Raw genomic sequence first — 12042 nt, forward strand, 5'->3', positions numbered from 1 at the left:
CGACTGATTAAAGCCTAGTTACTACAGGCTTTGTAATTAGTTGAAATATCATCGAAACTGTTCGTTGTCTTATTTAACATAGAGTTTTAATAAACTGCTAAGAAATAAATCAAATTGTTACAAATTTGGCTTCTTATGTAGTCACATGAACATGAAATATAAATTGAAATGTATATCATACCATACACTAAAAATAAAATCTAAGACTACTGGCGGCCGAGCCGGGACTCGAACCCCGGTCTTCAGTTTACGTGGCTTACGTTTCTTGACCACCCAGCCGTAAGTTTAGTCAACTTTAGCACAGTATAATAAAGAGTATAGTACAGTATGGCCACTCCCGCTCCCGCTGAAAGTGCCACCCGCCCCCTCTCGGTTACTTCAGTTACCACCTGTCAATAACGCGAACAGTCGACCTGTCATATTTCACTCATACAAGCATAGTACGCGTTCACCTACACGAGCTTAGACCGTGTGCTAGGAACGCGCCTCTTTCATACGTATATATTTGATCGCCAGTGTCCGAGGTGTGATTTTAGTTTAGTGATAAACACTTTAGCCGCGTAATTTGGTAATATTATGTTTAGTTTATGATACATATTTCAACTTAGTATTTTTAAACAAGAATTTAGATGGGTACAAAATAAATACGGTAGATATGTAGCTTCAGATTTTTGATAGCTTTAAAACAAATTTTGTTTTGTATCCATTATGAGAATCTTGTAACAGATAATGTTTGCGATGTAATCAGGAAACGTTTTAGAAGGTTTATTTTCAATTTGCGTAGGGTTCGTTCTACTTTGCTCGAAAACCATTTCAATTTTCTTTTTAATTTCGGTAAATTGCGTAACAGTAAATTGGGTATATTGTATGATTTGGACTTTATCAATGATCAAAGCATAATGGTGCTCCCACACTGGCTGTAATAAATGTGATACATATAACATTGTGGGAGCACCATAATAAATGAAAGTGTTACTTCTAACACTTTCATTCAATTCATCAGTTCAATAATGATATAAATTAGTACATTACGATACAAGTGCGTAAATAAGGAAGTTCGAACGAGTGGCGATAAATTAAAACACGACCGAAGGGAGTGTTTTAAATCGACACGAGTTCAGAATTTCTTTTTCGCACGTGTATCGTACGACGTTTTTCAGTACAGATGAGCCTTCGAAGTTTCGACCTGGCATATAATGAACCACTTCTCGCACTAGTGCGTAAAAAAACACCATCTGTACTGAAAAGTAATATTAAATCACGTAACAATGGTATTCCGAACCTTAGGGGACTCATGCGAGGAGTTCTGACAGTTTCTTTAAGGAAATGCGCAGTGTAAACTGTACAATTGGAAGTGCATATGATTTGTTAAAATACACAAACGAGGTCTTATTTGACATTTTTCTAAAAAAGAGTATGAAGACTTTCATATTATCGCACACCTTTTTGTGAAGCTGATCCTTCATGTTTGAATAAGCTCTATTTTCTGCCTATCATGATTGTAAACATAGTGTTTGTCACCAGATGCCTCGTCTCGAAGCTGTTCGACGTGTGCTCCAAGTCCACACCCGAGCAGATGGAGCACCTTGATGAAATCCGCATCAACTGGGGGAGTGGGATCGTTGGTTACGTCGCGGAAAGCGGCGAGCCTGTCAACATACCTGATGCTTACAAAGTAAGTGTCTGTCTTGTATAGAAACTGATTGTATGCTCTTAGTTACTTAAGTAGATGGAGTACCCACTTGGAAGAAATCCGCATAGTGTAGCGGAGAGTGGCAAGTCCGTCAATATACCTGATGCATACCTACAAAGTAGGTCCACCGGCCTTGTGGAGATGGAGCATCTGGAAGAAATCCATATCTCCTGGGGGAGTTGGATTGTTGGCTACGTCGCTGTAGGCAGCGAAACTGTCAACATACCTGATGTTTACAAAGTACTTAAGTGTGTGTCTGGTGTAGAAGCCATGTACTCCGTCACATCAATTACAATGTTGACATGTACTAAATCAGAGAAATTCAATTCCTTCCTAAAAATTCACTCACATTTTAAAGTATAGAACCACCGTTGTAGATAAACTATCTGTCACGTTCGAGTATAGAAGTGCGAGATTCGCGGATGTTTTATTCATAGCTAGAAACGATATAAACGCGACCATCATTGGTTTTCTGCTCGGTGTCAGCCACAGTTTACGATCGGAAATTCTCTAGGAAGTGTAGAATTGTTGATGATTTCACAGCTTTTGACTCCATTTTGAACAAAATCTTATAGAAAAAAAAATACACATATTATAGAAAAAATCCGTCGCCGCACCTATTTTTATGTTTGCGATAAACCTAGATGTGTTGACCGGGTTTTCATTCGGTTTTCACCTATGTATAAAGAGATTATTGAGGAACGTTTACTTTAGAAGTAAAATTCGCTAGTCGAAATCGAAATTTCGTACACAGTATGTCTGTTCCTATGTCAATCGCTCGCGGTTTATCAATGGTATTGGTATGGCAGTGATCAACGACATGCTGCGATTTGCATTGAAAATTAGAAAAATACCTAATTGTTTATATACGTACGTTAGAGCAAAGACATATGTAACTCCGTATAGACGGATAAGGTCAAAGAAAAACACGTACCTCAAAGCCGTAGAGAAAAGGTACGGTGGCCTATTTAGATGGCGTTACACCTTTGGGGAACGCTCGGCTAGATGGCGCTAATATTAAAATTTGACATTTTACTCGTAACTCATATCAAGCTAACAATACGGGCCAAATTGTCAAAACTGAGATTCAAAAGTTTTAAGCTTGTGTCGAGAGATGGCAGTCTATGCACTGTGATTAGACATTTTACTTTGACAGTAACTCTCTAGAGGTATAATATTCGATCATCTTTGGTTAGATGTAGGATTAGACGGGTCAAAGTACTATGTTCCTCATGCCTCTTTTTCTTTTCCAAGTTAAATTCGAATACGAGCTTCTAATCATCCTTTGAACGAATGAAATAAAGGTACATATTTAAAGAAAATGTTTCTCTAAATGAAACGCTTCTAATTAAAACATTTCCTTCTCATTTCCCTCCAATTTAATGAACAGATGTAGAATAAGCTCTAAGAATCATTTTAATGAATGTGTTTTCTATTTAGGGACGAGTATCCTGACGTTCTTTCAATGTGCAGTATTGAAATGCAGCTTAACTTTAAGCTGAAAGAAGTGAAGGTTTTGAGATAAAAAGTGAATAGATATTTTTTGAAAGAAGTTTTATTAGCTGCGAAGTCATATGACATCCTGTGATTCTGTTCAAATATTAACATGATAGGTATATTTTGCAGAATTAATAGATTCAATTAGAGACAATTCTACAAAATATGTAAATGATTGTTTCTTTTTTTAGAACTGAAGTAAAGATTGCCTAATAAAATGTTGCTCTCAATGTTAATCGAAGCTTTCATGAAGACATAGGTCTTAACTTAACGAATCTTCAGAAACTGGGGGTAGTTAACATTTGTTTTAAAGACCTGTAAACTGAGCGTAAAAAAGCAACAAAAAGTTCAAGCTCCATTAAATTAGGTACCTACTTAATCGAAACACCGGAAACTGGCATTGTAGTATATTTAATCACCGAAGTCTAAAACACGTTTCGTACTCGACAGCGTAGTAAAGGGCCATTGAAAAAGCAATTTGAACGGCATTTAGGGGAGCCTGGGGAGAGTTGTGACGATATTTACTTTAACTGATATATCTCAGCAAAAAAACATACCATCATCATCCTCATTGCGTTATCCCGGCATTTGCCACGGCTCATGGGAGCCTGGGGCCGCTTTGACACAAAAAACATACCATCGCTATAAAATTTATAAGATACGTAGCGTATTAAATCTTATTTCTAAACCTGTCACAAACATGATGGTTAAAGGTATTATAGTGTTTGAGAAAATTGACAAAACCTAGAACAACTCCCCGTGCCACTAAACTCACAAGTCTTCTAGAAAAACCCCGGTGTACGTTGTGTCAGCTTTCGAGGTAAGTTGTGACACCACTTAATTAATATTCAAGGAATATAAACTACCATTTTACCATTTTTATGAGAGCAGATAGATCGCCAGATATGAACACCAGACGCTTATGTTATTTAGAGAAATTTCTCATGTTACAACTGTCCTCTGTCACAAATCTCCTCGGTTTCCCCTAACTCATTAACCAACCACGTCATAAGCCACCTTTACCAGCCCGGACTAAAGCCAACTGTTTCCTGCCTAATTAGAAATTGTATTTAAATTTAATTTTCTTGCAAATGGCAACACGACAGGGAGGACGTTTCTCGTTTTGAGAACGCCGTCCGACTAAGTTTATGATGAGAATTAAATTGTTACCTGTTTTCATTTTTAACCCCCGACGCAAAAAGGAAGGGGTGTTATAAGTTTGACGTGTCTGTCTGTCTCTCTGTTTGTCTGTCTGTCTGTGTGTGTGTCTGTCTGTGGCATCGTAGCTCCCGAACGGATGAACCGATTTAGAATTAGTTTTTTTGTTTGAAAGGTGAGTTAGTCGTTCTTAGCCATGTTTTATGAAAATCGGTCCACTATGTCGGGGTTTTTTTCAAATTTTACTTTTGTGGTTAGCTTATTAAAAGTACCTAGCTTACGAAATGTTTAGCATTTTTACGACTTTATCATTATCAAATACGTGAATTTTATTTATTTTGACATTATTTTGCGAAACGCAATTAAATCGGTCTGACACTTTTAAATGAACGATTATGAGATTTATGAGCAGACTATACCATGAATTATGATGGTTTAGAATTAGATTACATTAATTGTAGGAAGAAATTAAACAGTACCCCCAAAATGTTATTTATTAGAACCAATATTTACTTATATTTTCCGTGAGTAACGTTTTCTCAAACATTAGAAACTTATGGTATAAGATGAGGAATCACATGCTCTTTCTGCCGTTATAGATTTTGTTTTCTTTCGTAAGACCAAAGAGGATCTAGTATTATAGAGAGTTAGTGTCAAAGTAAAATATGCAATCACAGGGCATAGACTGCCATCTCTTGATACAGGCTTAAAACTTTTAAACCTCAGGTTTGACAATTTGGCCCATATTCTTAGCTTGATATGTGTTATAATGTCAAAATTAATATTAGCGCCATCTAGCTGAGCGTCCCCCAAAGGTGTAACGCCATCTAGGCCACCGTACCTTTTCCTATATGGTTCTGAGGTACGTTTTATTTTGGTAAGACTCACTGCTCGGTACTCATGATTGACCGGTTTATGATAATTGTTATGACGCAGGTACAGTAATAAAATGAATTGAATTGTTAAATGCGCTTTAAGTGTGGCCATGCATTAAATATACGTATAATTGCGGCGATTACTACAAATATTACATTAACCTCCGCAGAATCTCATTTATTTACATATACTATTATATTATACACATACATAATATATATAACAATTAGTTACGATCTCGTGCGCATAATATGCATATATGTTATGATAATTGCATTGTTAATGTAAAATACGCTACGTTTAACACATGAATTTCAAATGTGGCAAGGAAATATAAATATCACTCGTGTTTTTAGGGTTCCGTAGTCAACTAGGAACCCTTATAGTTTCGCCATGTCTGTCCGTCCGTCCGTCCGTCCGCGGATAATCTCAGTGACCGTTAGCACTAGAAAGCTGAAATTTGGTACCAATATGTAATTCAATCACGCCGAAAAGTGCAGAAATTAAAAGTGCCAAAAAATGTTTTATTAGACTACCTCCACAAGTAAAGTGGGGAGTGTTTTTTTTTTTTCATTTCAATCCTGGCGTGTAATATATTGTTGGATAGGTATTTAAAAGTGAATAGGGGTTTCCTAAAGCCATTTTTTGATAATGTTAATATTTTCGGAAATTATCGCTACAAAAGTAAAAAAAAATGTAAAAAAAATATGAAAAAAAATCCCAAAGTAGAACTTTATAAAAACTTTCTAGGAAATTTATTTTGAACTTGATATGTTGAACAGTTTTTGAAAAAAATACGGGACACTACGGAACCCTTCACTGAGCGTGGCCCGACACGCTCTTGGCCGGTTTTATTAAACTTCTAGAACTTTCAATATCAAATGTACACGGATCTCTAGAGTATTCCCGACATGAGGTGTTTTTCCAAGTAGTTACTTCATGATAAAGTTTTCTCTGAACTAAAAATAACATGTCTGCTTCTAACACTGGAGGTCGTGAACATTTCATGTGATATGACATAATGTTATCTCGTTGTATACTCACGGACTGAATTTCTATTAGTTTGTTCTATTTGTGACGATGTATTTTGGCGTTAAATCGCTGGTGGCCTAGCGGTAAGAGCGTGCGACTTTTAATCCAGTGTGGGTTCGAACCCCGGCTCATACCAATGAGTTTTTCGGAACTTATGTGCGAAATGTCATTTGATATTTGCCAGTCGCTTTTCGGTGAAGGAAAACATCGTGAGGAACCCGGACTAATTCCAATAAGGCCTAGTTACCCTTTGGGTTGGAAGATCAGATGGCAGTCGCTTTCGTAAAACTAGTGCCTACGCCAAATCTTGGAATTAGTTGTCACAGCAGACCCCAGGCTCCCATGAGCCGCGGCAAATGCCGGGATAACGCAAGGAGGAGTACTTTGGCGTTAAATCGATATATCTTTGTGAATGGATGGAAATGATCTACTAAAAAAGCTGCATTCAGTCTAAAATGATAAAATTATACGTCTACAGTCGCCATGACATGTATTGGAGCATCAAAAATATCTGAACACTTAGGGCCGGTTGCATCAAACCCTATATCGCCGTTAAAGCGTTCGTTAAATTTTATTGTATGGGAATAGGCTTGTGCCGTTTCGTTCGTTGATCGGAGCGCTCCGATCTCGTTCAATCGCTCCCACGAACTAGTTCGCTCTTTTAAGTCTTTTGCTCATTTAGTTCAGCAAGACTAGCGACCACTGCGGTCGGAAAGATCAGAACGAATAGTGTCAAAATGATACGAATAGTCCACAGATAGTAACATTCCGGGCCGGAAGGTTGTAAGTAACCGAAGTTTAATATGAAAACTTGACGTTTTTTTGTTGGTCTGCTAAGTAGCTCTATTCTCGGTGAGCGCAGACACACACTCGTTCTCGATCCAAACCGCTCGCGCTCGCCGATCCTATACTGAACTAAATGAGCAAAGACCGATTCTCAGAGCACGGAAAGATTCAGTTCATTTCGGTCATTGATGGGTTTTTTTTTTCCTAACAGTTCATAGTTCGTGAACGACACAAGCCTTTATGGGAAGTTCCACAGACGTCTGCTGCGTGACGATGATGTGTCTGTCAAATGTGGTTTGATGCAACTGGCCCTTAGGCAATAAATTGTAACGCTTAGTCAAGGCGTGTTCAGATATTGTTTGTCGAAACCATTGTGACTGTTTATTTGTCTTTTGCTGATTGTAATTTCTTCTACGTATTTTACAAGTCTAATAAATTCCTTTAAAAATGTGTCATTAGAAAGATTCAATTGTCCTACAGCCAACTTCGGTAATTGTGTTTTTCCATCGAGATTCCTTTAGCCATGAAGTTGAAAGCTAATTAAAAGTTTGCAACCTCAATCCGTCGACAAGACTAATTCAAATGTGGAAACTAGCGCTGTTTGTCTCAAACGGCGGGTTTGTTCTGTTACCAGTAGTTTGTAGGTAGTTGTGCAAGTACAGTCAACCGCAATAACAATAGTACTCTTCGACCACCGATAAAAATTGTAGCCCGATTTTAGTTCTTATTAATCTTTTTTACCCCCGACGCAAAACCGACGGGTGTTATAAGTTTGACGTGTCTGTCTGTCTGTTTGTCTGTCTATGTGTGTGTCTGTCTGTGGCATCGTAGCTCCCGAACGGATGAACCGATTTAAATTTGTTTTTTTTTTGTCTGAAAGTTAGTCGGGAGTGGTCTTAGCCATGTTTCATGAAAATCGGTCTACTATGTCGCGGTTGGGGGTTTTTTCAAAATTTTAATTTTGTGGTTATTACAAATAAGATCGCGTCAAATATTTTCGCGGCATTTTTTTTGTACAGGTGTTTTCTGTACATGTGAAACATGCCATATGTAGACACTATAGTACCTACTGTGGATTTTGTAAAAGGTAAAATAACTTATCTGTAACTAACCCTCTGGACCAATTTACAGAGTTGTTGGAACTTGAAAGAATTGTAAGTAATTGTCAGTGCTTCTTCTATTCAGGCTTTTGTACACCGCGTCATTTTACAGTCTTATTTAGCCGCGAGATGATATCCTAACACTGGCATAGACAAGCACGTATCAACGCGTACCTTTTCAGCCCAAGTCTTTATTATTTATAGAATCAATAACAGATCAAAATACTATCTCAGATATCTTTCTATTCCATAAATACTTCAGGGATCAGCCTTCGGAAATAAACGCGCCCGAAGGGGTGTTCCATGAAGTAGTGCTATTTGTTCCCCTTCAAATGCATAAAGGGGAAGGCTTATAAATACACCAGCAGCGTCGACAAAGGCCGACAGTTTTTGTCGGCGCGTCTCGCTTGACATCGACTCATAGACTATGTTTTACAGATTCCGCATTTGGCCGTAGCCTGACTTACGGTCGGTGCCTTAATCTAGGGCCTATAAGGTGCAATTGGTTTGCAGTCCGTCTGTATTGCCATACCTAAGCTGTATAAAAAAGTGGATACTTATGTTGGGGACCAATTGTACAAACGCATTTTACTCCGTCTATTGGTTACATTTCAACGTATTACGTGATGGACTTATGATTATTTTACTGAGTATGAATTTCCGGTGGAATAATCTTAAACCTGCCGAAATTGTTCTCTTTTGATGGTTTTGCCGAAAGATCATTGCTCGAAGATTTTACAAATTTTTCAGCATTTCATTTTTTTCGACGTGTTTTCTAAGCTTCATCGCCATATTCTGTTTCAACATAATGTTCTTCATTTTATGTTATTTGTGGATCGGACATGTTCTTTGTTGGTAGGTATATTAGGTGCCTACCTCTTATCTAAATACTCACCTGAGTTATGAGCATTTAAGTAAAAGCAACTGAAATTAGTAGTGGTTTTCTCATACAGGCTGATTCGATCGAATCGTATGCTCCATTCAAATGAAGTAATCTGTGTCCGCGCGTGACATCCGACGAGACTTTGTATTTTTTCCGCTTCACGCGTTAGATGATAACACCCGAAATACCAAAAAGGTTATTATTTTCTTTCCCATTTGTATTGTTTGAGCTTGAAACAAAAGATACTCCAGAAATATTTCGCATTTTCCTCGTACAAAAGCTTTTGTGTATAATATTTTATGAAGCCTACGCCAATTCCGTCGGTATCACAGTCGTACCTATGGGATTTGAAGTTTAGTCAGTGTCAGATATATCGGAGCAACCAAGGTGCTCACAAATATCGAATCACACCTCTATAGTCAACGCGTTAGGACTTTTAACCCGCGGTCGTTTTGACCGTCGTGGACTCCAGCAGCGGGGCCGTCGTCCGCGGCGCGGCGTCTATATGGTATTTTTCTTCTTGTTTCTACACCTATACAGAGCCCATATACCAAAAATCAGGGAAATCGGACAATATTTAGAGGTCGCACACTATGGCAACTTTTGTCTGAAGAAGTTAGTATGGGCGCAGGAAAGGCTAGAAACAAAACTTATGTAACTTTTTGTAGTAGGTGGTTTAAAAGTGATTTTAATGAAAAGTTTTTATATTGAAGCAAGTTCTTTAAAAAAAAAGACTAGTTGACGTGGCATTTAGTTTCTAGGCAAGGTTCCTTATGGTATTTTTTTGGACGCTCGACTTCCTTCTAAGGAACAAGTTTTTTTGGTTTTTTGTCCTGTTTTTGGCATGAAGCAGTGGTCTCTCGGCCCTCTCGGGGCACTGATAACAGGATAGGTGGATGATATCAAGCGGCACATTGGCTATCACCAGGTCCGCCATGGACCGGCTCGGCAAAATATGGAGAATCTTCATCACAAATGCCACTAAAATGCGACTTGTCAGGGTATTAGTATCTCACAATTTTCCCATATTTCTTTACGGTGCTGGACTTCAAGGGAAAAGAAGATAGATTTCCTAGAAATGTGGTGCTTCAGAACAAAGCTAAGAGTATCCTGGACAAGGTTCAGATGCGATGGACCAGCCAAGTCAAGGCTGCACTTAGTGGCCCACTCTACGAATGCGTAAGGAATGTCGATGCATTGTTAAGCTTGCTACCACCCCTGATGTGACGACCACGACCACTCTGCCAAGAATGTGACGACAAAGAAGAAAACAAGATCGTTCTTTGACTTAAGTATATTGACCGGGATATAGACCCTACTTACCTTTTTGATTTTTGTCTTCGAACTATTTAATGTCCAGGATGTTAGCGATTATTGTACCCCTAACACCATACTTGGTCGATAGTCTAAGAATAGTCTATCATACTGCAAAGAAGAGTAAGTATACCTATATATTTAATAATAAAAATTATCGCTTCAGTCAAAGATGAAGAGCAAAACGGTTCTCGCTGAAAGCAAATCACTTGAAATTTGGTATATAGGCGTTTAAGATAAGCTAGAACCGAAAGCCGAGCGAAGTCAGAAAAAATATCACATTTTATTTTTCCCATACAAATATGAAACACCCTAATATGGTATGTTCGCAGATGTTCTAGAATGGTAGTTCTCGCCCTCTGGTGTGTGCCCGCCAGCCCACTACGCGTCTCGGGTTAGAATGACCACTCCCAAATATCTTCAAACATGGTTTAGAGACGCCGCGGAAGACGTGTCAGTACGGCCATACGTCGTCAGAACGACCAAGGCCCTAAATTACGTGTTCAGATATTTTACTGTTCAGATACGACTAACTTAATAAACTAACTATACTATCAAACTAATATGGCTCTGCGATCCAAAGAGAATCTTGGCCTCCCAAAACGAGAGCACGCCACCTATCCCGATCCTGCGCAGCTTCCTGCCAATCATCGGCTTGTAGCTGACACAGATCCGCCCCAGCGGTATAATATCGGTTCAGGTACAGTCAACCAATTGGAACCCTAGGCACAACCATGTCAAAATGGCAAGCAGTAAGAGATTTCTTACAATCTGATATATATGAACTATGACATAGTTCTACAGTGGCCTAGGGTTCCAATTGGTTGACTGTACGACTGTTCAAGGTTTATGCGAATGCGGAGAATCAAAGGCGAAACCCAGATGCCTTAATGTTATGCCCCGTAGGCTTTACTGTTTCGAGACATGAAATATATTACGAGGAAAGCAAAAAATGAAACGGTAATGCCTCTTTACGACTGGCCATTAAACAATGACAAAGCCAGGGAGCTTACATTGCTCCGTCTATTACGGTAACTGTTGCGATCATCTCCGTAATGAAAGGAAAGCCTAACTTTTTCACATGTTAAAATGATAGGGGATGATCGGTTATACGTACAAACGCAGAGGGCGCTACGAGTCCTTGTATAGATTACTCATATGAGAGATAATTTCGACCTCGACAGCTGTGACCTGGGTGGCCGAGCGGATAAAGAGGCATCTCCCGCGATTGGAGAGTACGCTGGTTCGATTCCAGCCTCAGGCACCAGAGGACTTGGTCACTTTTTCTTTCATATGTGTAATTTATTTCGGTTTTAACGTAGTACCTCCTCAGTTTCCGCTGCGTTTGTCGTTAAATTTTTTGATTATTACGAGAGGGCATTTAAAAAAAAATGTATTAAGCAGAAACGTCGTCGAAAGAGTCGATACAGTCGTCATGGTCGAGTCGAGTCGAGAGTTTGAGTCCCACCAAAGAAGATGGCCTTCTTTTTAAAATTTTATGAAATAGCTTCAAATTTTGACAATTCTCAATAAATTAAGGTGAAATCAAACATCAAAATTGTATACGATTATTTCTTCTAATGTCAATTTACTTGGAGGAAAATAAGTTCTACGTTTGTATGAAGATCCGGTTTCGGGTCATCTCCTTCCCCCTTAACATCAAACGTATTACATTGCGTATCATTAATGATATGTGAGGTCGT

General features: G+C 38.6%; 1 protein-coding gene across 1 annotated transcript in view; it reads left to right on the forward strand.

Annotated features, from left to right (window-relative positions):
• Positions 1 to 12042, forward strand: part of LOC125230961 (dual 3',5'-cyclic-AMP and -GMP phosphodiesterase 11-like) — a 306906-nt gene that overhangs the window by 211058 nt on the left and 83806 nt on the right. The window contains 1 exon segment of the mRNA XM_048136282.1: positions 1525 to 1675. Coding sequence (XP_047992239.1) covers positions 1525 to 1675 — 151 coding nt within the window.

This window comes from Leguminivora glycinivorella, chromosome 11, assembly GCF_023078275.1.
Source record: "Leguminivora glycinivorella isolate SPB_JAAS2020 chromosome 11, LegGlyc_1.1, whole genome shotgun sequence".
Taxonomy (NCBI): domain Eukaryota; kingdom Metazoa; phylum Arthropoda; class Insecta; order Lepidoptera; family Tortricidae; genus Leguminivora; species Leguminivora glycinivorella.